At 38.4% G+C, this 16,413-nt stretch overlaps 3 protein-coding genes across 4 annotated transcripts in view; 1 reads left to right on the top strand and 2 right to left on the bottom strand.

Annotated features, from left to right (window-relative positions):
• The window catches only part of vwa5b1 (von Willebrand factor A domain containing 5B1), a 37,863-nt gene extending 36,457 nt beyond the window's left edge, over window positions 1–1,406 (bottom strand). The window contains exon 1 of the mRNA XM_049017021.1: window positions 1,360–1,406. The gene's annotated coding sequence lies outside the window, so the exon portion shown is untranslated. The remainder of the gene's footprint in view (window positions 1–1,359) is intronic.
• Window positions 697–10,800, top strand: ddx19a (DEAD-box helicase 19a). The gene is made up of 12 exons (XM_049017022.1): window positions 697–916; window positions 1,716–1,770; window positions 1,866–1,916; window positions 2,150–2,285; window positions 3,537–3,629; window positions 3,876–3,978; window positions 6,329–6,443; window positions 7,082–7,259; window positions 7,375–7,612; window positions 7,828–7,990; window positions 8,645–8,836; window positions 8,988–10,800. Exons 1-12 carry the CDS (start codon window positions 860–862, stop codon window positions 9,047–9,049), a joined length of 1,443 nt encoding a protein of 480 aa, XP_048872979.1. The 5' UTR covers window positions 697–859; the 3' UTR covers window positions 9,050–10,800.
• Window positions 10,801–11,763: 963 nt separating this feature from the next.
• On the bottom strand, window positions 11,764–14,631 carry ubxn10 (UBX domain protein 10). 2 transcript variants are annotated; one of them, XM_049017756.1, is made up of 2 exons: window positions 14,511–14,631; window positions 11,764–13,274 (listed from the first exon to the last, which is right to left on the bottom strand). In XM_049017756.1, exon 2 carries the CDS (start codon window positions 13,260–13,262, stop codon window positions 12,681–12,683), a length of 582 nt encoding a protein of 193 aa, XP_048873713.1. In that variant the 5' UTR covers window positions 13,263–13,274; window positions 14,511–14,631; the 3' UTR covers window positions 11,764–12,680. The 2 variants fall into 2 exon arrangements, with proteins under 2 accessions (XP_048873713.1, XP_048873712.1); XM_049017755.1 differs by having other exon boundaries at window positions 11,764–13,542; window positions 14,511–14,622.
• Window positions 14,632–16,413: the final 1,782 nt, after the last annotated feature.

Below are 16,413 nucleotides of genomic sequence, written 5' to 3'. Positions count from 1 at the left end.
TTTTTTATGAATAAAACTGTAAGCTTTGCTCACTACTAGGATTTCAGTGCCACAAGGTCTGACTACCTCTACAAAAGTAGTATGTTATATGGATGGATGGAAATTCTTCGTAAGAATACTTCTTTTGTGAATACAAAGCCATTTTCATTACGCAGGGTTTTGGCACGAATTACCGCAAAATAATATTTGGTGCGGTCAGAAAAAAATGGTTTGCTCTACGCAAAATTTCTAAGAAATTCCCAAGAAAGAAAAACTGTTACACTGAGAAGACGGTTTCTTCTTCAGTCACAATGCATATGGTTGTATTTAAAACATATAACATTTTAATAACATTTGTCATATGTTATGAAACATGATGAAAACGATTCATTTGTCATATATCGATAAAGCTCATCATGCTTGTACAGCACAACACAAGAGAAATATATAGTTAAGATCATTTCTGCAGGATCATTATAAGAATTATTTTACGTTTATGATAAATTCCTGCTGTAGAAAAATATTCTGCACTTATAAATTAAAACAGAATTAAAAAAAATGCTTAGCTTTGAGTGACAGACATATGTCAATAAGCTGAAATAGCGGAATAAATATCAAAATAACCAGTGATAATAAATCAAGAAAAGGCGTGCGCAGTAATATTTCGTTTTATAGACAAGGCAGCGAAGACTAGGAACTAATTTAGCTTTGTCTGTGTTTCAGGCGGAGGGTGGTAAATGCGGACGTCCACTGAGCGTCAGCCTTTCTCTTTCGCATCGTTGGGCATCCGGAACGAAGTGTGTTGTCTTTGGCATCCCATTAAATCACCTAACAGCGTAATCAGGCATATTATATTTTGAGCAATCGTGTTAATCAGAAAATGGCGACAGATTCCTGGGCCCTGGCTGTGGACGAGCAGGAAGCTGCAGCAGAATCAGTAAGCATGAACAATTAGCACGCTACTTATTAAGCATTATCACGGTTAGCTAGCTAGCTAGCTACCTTATTACTGAGCGGATGGGCCCAAAACCGTGCGCTGATAAAATACGTCAGATCAAAATGTAGTCGATTTGGAGCTCTGTTTGGCCATTGTGTTGGTGTTCAGCCACAGCACAGAGAACGCGGTATTATTATTCAGTTTTACTGTAAAGGTATATCCCAACCAGCCTGTTCGTTGCCCGGGTGGCCGTGTAGCCAGCGAGAGGATCCTGCTTTCGGATTTCCCTCGAACCCACATCAATTAACACGAGTTGGCAATCTCAGTTTAACCCGCTAGTTGTTCTGGCCTTTTTAACGTCATGAATTAACACTTTCTTTAAGACAAGCGATCGAAAATATAGCTGTGAGCATTTTAATCGGTTTTAGGCGGCTGGTAATTACTGTGGTGGTGCCGTCGTCGGATTTATTTTGTAAACTAGACGTTGAATTCGTGTGTTAAATTTTCATCGAGCTGTTTTTCAATTCGTCTCTGCATTTGCGAAGTTATTGTGGGTCCAATGGAGCAATTTTGTCTGAATAAAAAAACCCGTTGTCGCAAACGTCGGTATGATGGTTGACGAGGTTATTAAATTAAATAAATATTGCTGTTTATATGGGCCTGTTTTCACTACTGGTGTTTAATTTTTTACGTTATAGTCCAGTCGTAATGGTCTGATTTACCGGTATGGAAACGTTTGGGGTTACCCGAACTTTACCTAATCATATCTATTATTTTTGCATTTCCATTTTGTTTACAGTTTGGTAGCTTGCAAATAAAAGAGAATGAAGACAAATCAAGAGCAGAAGCAAATGGTAAGGCATTCGTCATTTTTGGATTTTGACGTTGATCTTAGCAGCATACAAAAAAATTGATTGGCCTGTGCTTTTTTTTTTTTTTTTTAAACTAGGAACGACAAAGACAGATGAAGATGGGGACAAACCAGATGAAGATGACAAAGGTAAAAGTTCAGATATTAAAAAGTCACTTACTGGTACAGTGTCATACACATTTTGTGCTACATTGTTTGACTGTTTAGTGGTAGAGTGGACTACCGCATTCAAATTTTTGCTAACTTTTACTGTCATGGTGTTATTTTTTTTTTTTACTTTTTTGTGGAACTCACTATGTAAAATTTGATTTCTTCTGTATATTTCATCAGCAAGCTTGAATTTGTTTTTAATTTTCTTTCAGAGGACAGAGCCGCACAGTCACTTTTGAACAAGCTGATTCGCAATAACCTGGTAAACACAACCAATCAGGTGGAAGTTCTTCAGAGGGATCCAAACTCTCCACTCTACTCTGTCAAGTCTTTTGAAGAGCTTCGACTGTAAGTACTGATCCCCTTTTGGAAGTACACTATAGAATTTAGAATTCGGCGAGCAGTGTTCATTGTTGACACACCACAGCACAGAGTGCTCAACAACGAAATGTGTCCTCTGCATTTAACCTATATGTGACATTGTAACACAGCAGCTAATTCAGCACCCAGCAGACTTTCCGGATGGTACCTTGCTCAGGGTACCTCAGTGGTGCCTTGCTGGTCGGAGATTCGAACCAGCAATCTTTCAATTACAAGTGTGCTTTCCTAACTATCAAGCCACCACTGCCCACAATACTGGATGCTTAAACTGTATATTCACTGTATAAGTGTAGTTTTAAATCAAAATATTCAGTCTGTTCATTTAAGCAATACTGGGGAAAAACTAGAAATTTTGTGCTAAATTACTTATCCTACATAAAAATTGGTTAGCGTTGAGCTGCAACTTTATTGTAGTATCTAATAGATTAATCTAAAGACTAATAGTTATTATTTGAGGATGTATAAGTCTCATTTTGTGGCTAAAAATGATTCATTACATTAGAATGTAAGTTAGAAAGTGCTTTTTCGACTCACATTGAAAATGTTTTATTGGAACCCTATTTGCTGTAGCCTTATCTGACATTTTTATACAAAACTTGACATATGGTTTGGACTAGAGTCTCTAAGTGTGAGAAAGGGGCTTATTCACAGTGGAGTACAAGAACACTTATGTCTGTAAAAATAAGTGTTACATGTGTAGTGGAATTAGGCTTTGTCCGGGTGGTCATGCAGACCTGCCCATTTTCTGACTTGTTTAAAGCATCAATGTACATTAATGTGATCTGCTGAGTGTTTCCTATCATACACTTTACGTATCAAGAATTGAAGTGCTATAACCTTTTTGTTGGAGAACAAAATTTGGAGTTGAGCTGGTGTGATTGTTTTTTTTCTCTGTCGTGAAATTGCATTTTAATTTGTTACATTGTCGTTTGAGCCTTTTGTTAAATCAGTGGTTCTTAGCCTGGTCCTGAGGGATCCCCAGACGGTCCATGTTTTTGCTCCCTCGCAGCTCTGTGTTGGGATCAAAAATGCGGACAGTCAAGGGGTCCTTGGGGATCGGGTTGAGAAACGCTGCGCTAAACATTCTTTCCTGTTTAGCTGATTCTTTAGCACATTTACTGCCGTATTAAGGACAGTGACTTGTGATGCTACCTTTCTCTTGAGTAGTATAACCGGATTGTTGATCTTGTTCTCTCTCCTCCCCCCATTTTCCCCCAGGAAGCCCCAACTGCTTCAGGGTGTGTATGCTATGGGATTCAACAGACCTTCTAAAATTCAGGAGAACGCTTTACCCATGATGCTTGCAGAACCGTAAGTGTACCTGTAATGACGCTTGCATATCCACTTTGGGCAATCTTAGTCTAAATATTTCTGAATTACTACAGAATAAATACGGAGTTACTACCGAGGAGCAGTTAATATTCTTGTTATCCATGACCTGTGTCTGTCATGAAGAACTTAACCTTAACCTTAACTATATGAAGTTTTAATAACCGGGGTGAAGCTGCCCCTTGGTTTTCTTGTACTTTTAGTATGTCTGTGTTCCTCTCATGCCAGGCCTCAGAACCTGATTGCTCAGTCGCAGTCTGGTACAGGCAAAACAGCCGCCTTTGTACTGGCCATGCTGAGTCGTGTGGATCCCAATGACACGTGGCCTCAGGTGAGTCCACCCCATCCTCACTTGTAGCAGTGTGGTGTACGATTTTCAGAATAATGGTTCGAATCCTGCTGCACGAGGTAACCAGACAGTGAACCGTGGAAGAGTGAATGCCCACTGTCCTTCAGCTGGATTTATTGTGGACAGTCCTTGGCCATGTGCCACTGGTGCTGTTCATTTATAATGCAGGGTCATGCACAAAACTGGTAAATTGATCCCTATATTTGTGGAGTGGGTGGCTCCGTACCTAGCACAAGAAGACTATTTAAACATTACAAATGCAGAGATTTGGGAAATTTCCAACGACTTTTTGCGAAATAATGCAAATCTTTGGGGGGAGGGAACTGTATGTAATGCAAGTTAATTTGGAGGGGTCGATTCTCCAATGCACTGAAGTTAAAAAAAAAAAAAAAAAAGCGTGTGAGCTGTTTTGACTTAAGTGTGGGGTTTAAGTGCACTTAGATGATTTATTTACTTTTGGTGGGAAAAACACCAAAATATGGGCTGTGTGTTGCATGTAAATGACCCTTAAGTGCATTTTGCCACTAACTAAAGTGCACTTAAGAACATTTTCACTGTGTGTTCTGGATTAGCTGTATTAAGTCATGCCCTTCTACACGGCACAATGCAAGATTGCAGTTTTCGAAGAGCCAAACATATAACAAAACAAATCTATCATAAATTGTATTATAAGTATCATAAATTTAGAAACAAATGTTGCAGTCCAAAATTTATGTGAATAATTCACATATATAATTTGAGCTAAATGTAAACGATTTTATAATGAATAAAAACATACCTTTTTAAAACATTCTTAAACATATAGTTTCAGAAATACCCACCCTTTCTGTGTCTTTGGCTCTGACCCTGGAAAACAAAGATTGACCTACAGAAATGTTAGACGCATCAGGGCAACTAAAAATTGTCAGTCGACATTCTTGGTTGCATGTGCGACCAAATTGGTCGCCTTATGGAGCCCAGTATATTTTTACAGATATAGTAAATTTTGACAGAGCAGCGTTTGCAAAATGCATTTCTAATGATTTTCAAGTAATTACCCATGGCAGACATTTTTCTCATTGTTCACTACGCCGGTATGCAAAGCAGTGTGGGTCATCATTTTAAAAGGAATTCTTGACTGTAAATATCGCCTCATTTTTAACCATCGGCCAATACTGATAATTGTCTGATATAATCTGTGCATCTTAATTGTATATCTCAATAGTACATAGAAAAATGTAGGTATTTACAAAGTATGTTATTATTATGCAGGATTTAAGTGGCATCTGCTTTTTCAAAACGCCTATCAGGCGAATCAATAGGACTAAATGAGTAATGAATAGGTTCAAAGGAAGCTGTGTGTCCTCACAATCCAAAGCCGTTCTGCATGTACTTGCATTCTTGCGAGAGTGGATTACTTGTAAAGTTAAACGATTTAAAAAAAAAAAAAATGTAACTAATTTTTTTATTTGATTTTAAAGCTGCAGTGATTCTACTTGTGGAAATGGTGGAGCCATTATTAAATCAGAGCTATTAATGACATAATTTTAATATCCCCAATAAGGCCATGTCAATTGCTCTGCACAGAATTCAAACAGTGTATTTAATTGTAACATTTAGTTTTTTCTCAAAGGATTCTCACGTTCCTGAGAATGACCAAATATGAGTGTAGTAGGCCACTGCCATGCTTTCATTTTCAAAATAGAAGGGGTTCTGTGGATTTCAATTAGGTTCACAATGTAAACAAAATAGTCCACGCGCCACTTTCATCACCAAAATCACTAAACTAGATTTTGTTTTTCCGGTGTAGTGTGGTGGGACTATCCACACAGATGAGGAGAGAATATACTTAAACATACGTAACTTTTTTAAGCAATTTTTTTGCTTGAGTGCTTGATGGGATAATCAGCCCCTATGTGTGTAGCAAAAGCAATTCTCTGAGTACTGCTTTTTAACAGTCAAGTTAACTAATTGCTATACATTATGCATAGAAAATTAGAGCATGAGGCAGTCATATCTGTAATTTTTGTTGTACACATTGAATTATTTGATTTGTGGTTGCATGTTTATGCGTTATCATTTAAGGTTACCTGTTACGCCTATCAAGTGAATTGGTTCTTAACCTACTTTCTTACTCAACATTGATAATTTAACATTTAATGTTAAATTCAATGTACTTTTGTGACACGACTGATGAACAGTTACTTTATATTGCTATATATATGTACTGTGTTTGTTATGCTAAGTGTCTTGGGGCATTGAGAAAAACACAATGTAAAATGTCTATGGTTCACTGCTTATCAAGCTAGAAGCTAGAACACCTGACTAATTGTTCTTTGTGTTTCATCTTTAGTGTCTGTGTGTGTCCCCAACTTACGAGCTAGCCTTACAGACGGGAAAAGTCATCGAACAGATGGGGAAGTTTTACCCTGATGTTAAACTGCAGTATGCCATCCGAGGCAATAAATGTAAGTAAATGTAATTGATCTGCCATGGAATCCCAGATTTCTGGTCTTAAATGTTTCCTCTTATATTTACTGCTTTTTATTTTGACATTAGTCTCATGGACTTGTCCAGGTCCTGGCTTTGTTTTTGGGAACATAGAAAATTTTAATTGTGTGATGGTTCACTTGTGTTCTGTTTCACACAGAAATGATGGCAATCTTGTGGTATCCCCTTAGCTGCACAATAAAACCTTCAGTGAGATAATTGTGAAATGGTCTTTTGCAAATTTGTATTGTTTTTATTAGGGATCCTTTGGAGGAGCAGCTTTTTGTTAGTTGACATTTTTGAGCCCCGGAAAAATGCTTGGTATTAATTTTAGATTCTCATTGCATGTTTAGCAGGAACATAAATTCTTAAATCAGTATTTCCCAACATAGTCCTCGGGGACCTCCCTGACAGTCTGTTTTTGGTCCCTGCCAGCTACCTGACAGTCCACATTTTTGCTTTCTACTGGGAACTGGGAGGGAGCAAAAACATGGACTGCCTGGGATTTCCAAGGTTTGGGAATCACTGACTTAAATGAGGCTACAGGGTGAGGTACAGGTTGCTGGATAGGATGAAGATGGGAGTGGTGCATGACACTTTTCTGTGTCTCCTCCAGTGGACCGCGGGATGAAGATCCAGGAGCATATTGTTATTGGCACCCCTGGCACAGTGCTAGACTGGTGTATTAAGCTCAAGTTCATTGAACCCAAAAAGATTAAGGTGTTTGTGCTCGATGAAGCTGATGTCATGATTGCCACGCAAGGCCACCAGGACCAAAGTATTCGCATCCAGAGGTAGGTGTGGCCACAACAATAAGTGTGGGGTATGTACAGCAGACATCCATGTTGATATCTATCAATCTGGAGAAACAGATGTCTCCATATCTGTGATGTTTTTTGCCTTTTTCAGGGCATTGCCTAAGGACTGTCAGATGTTGCTGTTCTCTGCCACATTTGAAGACTCTGTGTGGAAGTTTGCTCAGAGGATTGTGCCCGATCCCAACATCATCAAGCTAAAGCGTGAGGAAGAGACGCTGGACACCATCAAGCAGTACTATGTTCTCTGCAATAACAAGGAGGAGAAGTTTATGGCACTTTGCAATATCTACGGAGCAATCACCATTGCACAGGCCATGATCTTTTGTCATGTTAGTCCACTTTCTATTTTTTTGTTTATTATCTTATGTAGAGGGACAGGGCCGTGGTTAGAACTGTGGGATCACAACTCTGGGACCAAGGTCCAAGTCAAGAGCCCTACAATGAACTTCGATAGTCCACATACGCGTCAGTCCCCCCATTATGCCAGATGATCAGTCCAGTAGTAGTATTGCATGTTAATGTCAGACATATACTCTGTCTTTAGACTCGGAAAACGGCTGGCTGGCTGGCAGGGGAGCTGTCCAAGGAAGGTCACCAGGTGGCGCTGCTCAGTGGAGAAATGGTGGTGGAGCAGAGAGCCGCAGTCATCGATCGCTTCCGAGAAGGCAAAGAGAAAGTGTTGGTCACCACCAATGTGTGTGCCAGGGGTGAGGACTGTAATTCACTTCCAGTTCTTTGGGCCTGCTTTTTAAGTTAGCGATACATGTTCAGAACTTAGTTATGCCCAGATGGATGTCTTGTTGTTTCAGATGCCATTGTATCCCACTGAAATACTTATTTTTAGTCAGTTTTTTTGGCTGACAGTTTTTGAACAATTATGAAACAAGTACAAGGAAGCTGTGTGCTGTGTGATGTCTATTTTTAATTATTCCACATTTCTGTCCTTTGTAGTGCTTTTCGTTCTTTATACTTTATGTGTGATGAATTCTGTGCGAGTTACAAGATCAAGTGTTTTTGAAGTTCATAATACAACTGTGCTTTTGTATGTATGTATGCCTTTGAGTAAAGTTAAGTGTGTGTGTATGTATGTATATATATGTGTATGTATGTATATATATATGTGTGTATGTGTGTGTGTGTGTGTGTGTGTGTGTGTGTGTGTGTGTGTGTGTGTGTGTATGTGTGTGTGTATGTGTGTGTGTGTATGTATATGTGTGTGTATGTATATGTGTGTGTATGTATATGTGTGTGTATGTATATGTGTGTGTATGTATGTGTGTATATGTATATATGTGTATGTATGTGTGTATATGTATGTATGTGTATGTATATATTTATTTATTTTTTTACTCAATTTATAGGAATCGACGTGGAGCAGGTGTCTGTAGTGATTAATTTTGACCTCCCAGTGGACAAAGACGGGAACCCAGACAATGAAACCTACCTACACCGAATTGGCCGCACTGGGCGTTTTGGCAAGAGGGGATTGGCTATTAACATGGTAGACAGCAAGATGAGTATGAACATCCTTAATCGCATCCAAGAACACTTCAGTAAGTACTTGAATTTCTGGTATTGCCTTGAGAGCAAATGGCACGTTAATAGACTTTAAGCTGAGTGTATTGTCTATTGGCAAGTGTGTTGGGCACATTGAAGAATCCAGGTTGACTGATTATTGTTATACCACAATGTCTTTTCACACAGATAAGAAGATTGAAAGATTGGACACAGATGACCTTGATGAAATTGAGAAAATCGCCAGCTAAGGAGCTGGTCCCCCCCCCCCCCACGCTGTTAGCACGTTACCTCATATTAAATTTTTGCAGTTTGACTTTAAGTACCTTGTAGGGACTATTTTATTTTGAAAACTACAAGACAGAAGTAATGTTTACATTTGGATTATTTAATTAGGTCTTAGCCTAGCCTTAAAAGAAAAGTGTTTTAAACTTCAGGTTCGTAACTACATGCCAAATAGATTCAATTCTGAATGGGTGCGACATTGTGGAGTTGGGTTTGGTTTTTGTCTCATTTTCCTTTTGCCCTTCTTTCCCCTCCTTTGGTTGTAAAACTACATGTAGCCATTCCCCCCCCCCCCCCCCCCCCCCCCGCAATCTTAGGTCACATGCCCTGCTATATGAAGTGTAGGTGTTTATTTGGTCAAAGATCTCAAACAGTATTGTGCTGAGATTTTTGTCTTTCATTTAATCTCGCTGTAATTGTGCTGTAAATTATAGGAGCAAATGTGTATATATATTTTCTTCTTAAATAGCTTTCAGTACAACAAAAAATACAAACAAGCTAGAGAACTGGGGGCTAAAGACAAGCAACTCCGTCGTCTTTGTTACACTCTAGACGGACTGCATTAGATCTACACTCTAGATGGACTGCATTAGATCTCTTTGAAGAGCGTAGGTCCTTGGCGCCGAGTCTGCATTACGTCGGGAAAGACGTGGCCCTTCTCTCTTTACTGCATCACAGCTTTTCATATGGAGATTGACAGATCAGAAATTTAGCTGTGTTAATTACATTTGGTCTTCCAAATCTGAATGACCGGGCCTGATTTTTCCTATGGTGAGAGAGAGAGAGAATCTCGAATACCAGCTTAAACCATGAACCTGAACCAATTCTCTGTCTGCGTACCGGTTAGTGATGTTAGTCAGGTTGCTGTATTTGGATCAGCTGTGACTACACAGTAAGCCAAATTTGCACATCGAGCAGTGGCATTATCATGTAATACATATGCACTTCTAAAAAAAAAACGACAGATTATATAGAAATGTATTGAATGTGGCCAAGTTTGTGGCTTCATATTAGAAAAACATTCCTATTAATAGCATATTACATAGGTTAAACACGATTCCTCTCACCTGCGAATGAAAGGGAGTATATAAGCTTCATAAAACCAGATTTCTGATGTGATCTATGTGTAGGTTTTAATAAGTAGTCCAGTATTACTGTCATACAAGGTGGGCCATTGATGTACAAACTGATACCTTCACAAAGACGGCGTGTATTTTGACGCTACTTTCTGAAATTAGTTTCCCTCCACTCTCACTATAAATGGCCTAAAATTGAATACATCTGTCATTGTTTTGTAACTGCTTTTTTCCTTGCAACATTGACTAACGAGTTCTGTTCAAAAGACAGGAATTCCTACACTTTTACCAAGTAAAAATAGGAGTTTATAATATACCGTATTAAACCTAAAAATTAGGCAGTAATATTTAACTGCAGTGATTTGTTAAAAAAAATGGGGCAAATAGCATCAATTCATGTTACAATTTTTTGTACTGCAGTGTATGCATTTTTATTCGGACTAAAATTGGATGTTGACTTTATTTGCAGATGCTATGAGAGAGTGCTTGAGTGAAATTAGTTTTAAATGCCTGAATTTACTATAGCTGTGAAACCAATAAATAGCAGCTCCTATAGTGCACTTGTCTTGCACTTTCTGCTCTTTGGTTTTATGGTTATTTCTAAATGGTATTTGTTGTAATAAAGTACCATCTTATCGAAATATGCATTCGTCTTACTGAATTGGGGCACTTTGGGATGGGTTAATATTTGAAGCTGGTCTATTGTCCAAGTAGCAATTGTAATTTATTTCTAAACATACATTTAGCCTCACTCATAGTTTGTGGCTTGATTGGTAAATTATATCCTTTGTCTGCAGAGCAATGTTATGGACAGGGATTCACATAACTGATATGCAAGTACGCATACACACCTCATATGTGCAGCAATCGGTGGTTGTAACAGCGCGAGTGCGAACGTGTTTTTTGTGCATTTGCGCCGATATAACAATTACCGTGCACTTTAACCTTTTATATGCTAATTCGTACTTCATTTGCGGTGTAGAGGTTAAAATGCAAGGTAATTTCTTGTCATAACGATGCAAATGCACATAAAATGTGTACATATTTGTCCTGTTCCATTAATCAATTGCCGCCCATATCGATTTTAAAGGGGAATGCGTGCTTGCGTACCAGTTATGTCAATCTCTGGTTATAGAAACTTACTACTGGCTTTTAATAGCTGTAATTAAGTCTTTGGTGTATTATTCAAAGTTTATGTGGTGAAAATATAATTAACCTGGGTATTTTGGAAGATTATTCATCTGTCTTCATGCCGGCTGCATGGTGTTGTGGAGGCAGAATAAAGGCTAGCTCAGGCATCATAGAGTATAAGGCAGGGACTACCCTGGATGGAGTGACAGTTCATTGCTGGGAACACACACTATGTACAATTTACACATTTCAGTTGGCCTAAACATCACAAGGAGGACATGCATACTGAACCACGTTCACTAAGCTTATGGGAGTCTAAAATGGCCAGAACTTAAACATTTTTAATGAAATTTTATTAAATTTAGAAAAGAGTACCCATACAAAATACCATTTTAAGCTGGATTGATCATATTTTCCATTTCTGTGTGTCCAAGATCATGAAAAAAACAAGCAAATTGGAATATTCTGTCATTTTTTATTTAATGGTGGGATTTTGTAACAACTATACATTTTTAAACATTGGCTGAAAACAAAAGACCTAGGGTGTCTTCATCGTGGATGATGATCAAGACTTTATTTTCAAATTACAACCACTTGGTCAGCAGCGGCAGAGCAGTTGAGTCAATGACCAAGATACCTGCATTCCTATAAGGCTTTGAAATTTTAAATATTGGCACCATCTGCTGAAAAACGCATAACTCAAAAAATCCATTATTTCAGAAGCATGAAAAAATACATTTTCTTAAAAACTACTTTACAAAAATAAACCTAAGTCAACATAATGAGATAATCCTCGGCACCAGAAACATAATCCTGTCTTTACACATCCATCAGTGAGTAGTTTCTCTTACATTTTCTTCCGTGGATTGCTATCAGTGAGACAAATATGTCAATTTCAACAAGAAACAATCTCTTGCTTTATATTATGGGCGTCGCTGCCATTAAATCTGAATGTCCCCCTCACATTACATAATTATTCATTTGGACGCTTTATATACACAATAAACAATGATGTTCGCTATCTAGCTATCACTGTTAAGTTGGTACAATTAGCAATATAAAGTAATCCATACAAGCTACCATCAGTAGAAATGTTAACTAATACAAACAAATATTAAACAGATGACTTCATAAAACATCTTTTTATCGGTCAATTACATGTCAAACGCTATCAGTATTCTATAGCAAAAAGTCACAATCTTCAAAAAGTGGACATACATGGTTTTCATCAGACAGCAGTTATACTATTCACGATTTATACATATTCTATTAGCCTAAATGAGAAATTAAAGTACATAAACCACAGACAAGCTGCTTGTAAGTTGTTCTACTTAAGAAATTTAATAGGCTTTGTACATTGAATTTTTGATGTGACATTTTGTTGATGACTTTACAAACTATCTGTGGAGCTGTACTCTTGAGTGATGCAGACAACAGACCTGTTCCGGATACCACTTTCGGCTAAAGTCTGTGTGAGGTCAGTGAAGCTCAATCGGGGCACATCCATGGTCTCAATGATGCTGTCCTCATATTTTGTACCATATCTAGCTTCTGCAGCAGCTAGAACTGTTTGCAGTGTTTCTGAGGAATGAAAACGTTGTTGGAACCTCCTCCCATTTGGAGATCGGATAGCCAGCAGTAAGCCCCCGTGGATCCCATTAGGAGTCTCCAGTGGCAATGCGGCCAAGTCTGAGGGCTCTGTGACTACACCACACTGCGCTTCAGAAGAGTTCGAAATCTCTGGGTGACTACGGGAAGAGGAAATGGCCTGCTGCTGGTGGTCGTCACGGCCCTCCATGAAGAGTTGGTGAGATCGGCTTAGCCTGGTGGCCTTCTCCTCCATTCCTTGGAAAGGCACGTCTCCAGGGGTATGTCTCTTCGCAATGGATGGCAGCACCCTGTATCTGTTGAGGGTCAGTGCAGGCAGGGTGGGGGTGTTCTGCAGAAGCTCGGTGACTTCATCAACACTCATCACACTGGTCTGCTTCAGGAGAGAGTGAGAGTGGGACAGAAGGTGTACGGAGCTGCTTGCTTTCTCCCGTGCCAAGGAGGAGGTTCGTGGAGGACCAGGCACATTGTGGTACGAGAGCCCTGCCACACTATCAGCATGACTCACAGCTGGCCTGCAGCGCCCTTTGGAAGATTTAGGCCTTGTGACATGCATGATGTATGATAGAGTTCTCAGCCAATGTGATAGTTTTGGCAGGATTTTACTCAGAAATGGTTTTCAGTACAGCTGCCATCTCATTTTCCTAGATGAAAAAGCATCAGGTGGAATTTCTCACAAACACCACCGAATTAAAGCACAGAACATGCTATAAACCTACTATAATACAAGCAGAGGAATTATACAAATCATACAATGTAAGGGCTATATTTCCTGGTACAATTTTTGCAGTTCACAATCACCTACAAATCCAGTAATTCCAAAATACTCCATAAATCCATCTACCTTCTAATCATTTATCCTGGTCAGGATCGCATGGAGGCCTGAAGCCTATACATACTATTTCGATGTAAACCTTCCATTTGCTTTTACAGCATTTGTAGGTTTATCATATTATCTTGAACTCAACGTATAGTAGGCAGTCAACATATTAGTATAATAAAAGTAACATTATATTATTTCAAGCAAAGTTTTCTTTATTATTAAACTACTCTTTATTTGGAAATATTTGGCATCATTTCGGTAGTAAAAACATTAAAGCTGTTGGTATTCTGTTAAGTTGCGTAGCAAGCGTTCTTATCTTGCATTGTTTTTCCCAAGTCATATCGATTAATTAATTATGCAAACATGCTATTTGGCCGCTTTATCTTGGGAAATCAGTGCTACGCAATGCCGCAAAATGTAATCAGCATGTCAATCGTGCTGTAGCTATGTGCTAGATTAATTACGTTTTATCCCACAAAATAAACAGACAAAATTACTCATAGCCTAGCCGAACAATTTCGCAGAATGTTGACATTTAAAGTGGATATTTTGAAAAGCCACTTCGTTTGCGAATTCAATCCCGATACAATTCTAAATAAACAAAGCAACTTATGCCATACTTGGTGTGGTAGGACAGAAAATACATACTGACATGGCTGATATATAAAGTTGAAAATTGTTTCCTCTGTACAAAGCAGAAAACTATTGCATTTTTAAAGTAAATAAATAATAGACTGAATTATCTCCACATGTGTGTATATACATAGCGATTGATGTATGATAGCTTACATGTCTGGTGAGCACTAGAGTCCAAATTTATGCCAGTGACGATGATTTGTCGAAGACTATGAAGGGTCCTGTTTGGAGCTTTTGGCGTCAATCAGGTTACCAACACAGTTACGTTGCCTCGGCAACACAGGTGGTACGTCATCACAATGCTAGTTGCTAATTGGTGGATCTTTGAGCATCTTGTCCAAATCGCCAGTCGCCTTAGAGAAATGCATCTGCATACTGATAAATATGAAATACATACGTAATTTCTTTGTTTTAAGAGGTTTTGTACGACATTTCTAAACGGAACTTAAATTTCTGGCAGTAGGTAGGTTGCTCCCTTAAATTATTGTGTGGCGGTTCAAACCGTGTGATGGCTAACATACACTCCACAAAAAGTCATTTGGTTAGCCAGTTATGTATGTTTTATTCTCTTTTCTTTTTGAATTACGTGATTTTTTTGTGACTTTAATCGCAAATTATATTGCCAATTAACACATTTCTATTTTGCTCAGTGCAATTCTTGGTTTGTAGCGTTAATGCTGAAATTATTTTTGATTTCTATGGTAAAACACAAAGAATAAACCATATATCAACAAACGGTGAGGCCTAAAAATGATCTGATTTTATGCAGATGAAGCTGTGGAGTACTACGCACAGTGAATCAATTTTATTAAAATACAAATGCTATTGCCATTAAACGATATGTTGCCCTTACATAGGAACATCTACCAAGTGGGTCATTCAGCATTTGGAGTGGAAATCACGTCACAGAGGTCGCTAGGCACAAGGCACAGCAAGTATGGTTATAGGGCAGCTATTTTAAAAAAAAAAACAACAACTTTTAATCGGAATGTCGCTGGTGTCACACTATATCCATATAACACAAGTGACCAATATTAAAATGAATGATCAGAACACTTAAAATGCTATTTTATATGCAAAATAGGTCTTTGTTAATTTTTGATTTTGTTTGTTAATTTTGCCAATTTGATAATGTTACGGTCGTTATTAGCTATGGCCAGAAAGAGTGCAGCTGAGAGCCAGAGACTGTATAGGCGACATATAGATGAAGATATAAAACGCAGAGCATCTTACCTGGCAAAAAAGCAGGATACATACAAGTGAGACATTAAGAAAGAAAATAAGAGAAAGTGGAGGAGCACGACATCAAAGTCAAATGCACATGAATGGAATTAATAAATTCTTCTGGCTCAGCCCAATGGAAGACATAAGCTGGTATGGAGACGAACAAATTGTGTGCTTTATATCTGAGCCAACCACTGTGAATAAAAGATATGTTCAAAATGATAAAGAAAAGATGTGGGACTATTTAGAGGAGCATACGTGAACCGAAGATGTTTTGCAAAGTTCGGCATTTAGTTTATTTTTGTTATTGCACATTTGATTATTTCCATTACATTTGACGACATTCTTTCAATAACACCGGAGGGTATTACACAAAGCAGGGTGGTGTTCCACGAAGCAGCATTAACGGAAAGTTTGACTTATTTCGACAAGTCTGGCTCATTTAAGTCGGAGGTCCATTCCATCAACGTGTCTTAAATGAATCCCGGCTGATCTACCGGCTGATCGTGGAACACCACCCCGCTTTGTGGAATTTCCCGACAATGCTACCCACTAAGCAGTAGCATAACTAGAAATAAACAAACGTGATAAATCTAACTGATCTTGACAAGGCACTTGCATCTCTTTATAAATGTCAGCTATGAAAAAATTAAAAATTCAGCTTTATAGCAGGTAGCTATTTGGGGGATGAGAAAGGTTAGCATAGGATCTGTAAACATCAGGTAGCAACAAGCCTACACCTGCATGTCAAACTAATTTGTTGAACGGAGCACCAAGTCCCCGAGGCACTAAACGTTTTAATGAAAATACAATACTTCAGAAGCATAAGGAG

This window comes from Brienomyrus brachyistius, chromosome 6 (assembly GCF_023856365.1).
Source record: "Brienomyrus brachyistius isolate T26 chromosome 6, BBRACH_0.4, whole genome shotgun sequence".
NCBI classification, from domain to species: Eukaryota; Metazoa; Chordata; class Actinopteri; order Osteoglossiformes; family Mormyridae; genus Brienomyrus; species Brienomyrus brachyistius.
Note: the sequence above shows the minus strand (reverse complement) of the source record. Positions and strands in the feature narration are given on the sequence as shown.

Bases quoted from the DNA above. Each gene is read 5' to 3' on its own strand.
- ddx19a (XM_049017022.1), top strand. From the start codon at position 860: ATGGCGACAGATTCCTGGGCCCTGGCTGTGGACGAGCAGGAAGCTGCA. The intron at 1,771-1,865 runs GTAAGGCATTCG...TTTTTAAACTAG, and splicing joins ATCAAGAGCAGAAGCAAATG to GAACGACAAAGACAGATGAA. The intron at 8,837-8,987 runs GTAAGTACTTGA...CTTTTCACACAG, and splicing joins TCGCATCCAAGAACACTTCA to ATAAGAAGATTGAAAGATTG.
- ubxn10 (XM_049017755.1), bottom strand. From the start codon at position 13,454: ATGCATGTCACAAGGCCTAAATCTTCCAAAGGGCGCTGCAGGCCAGCT.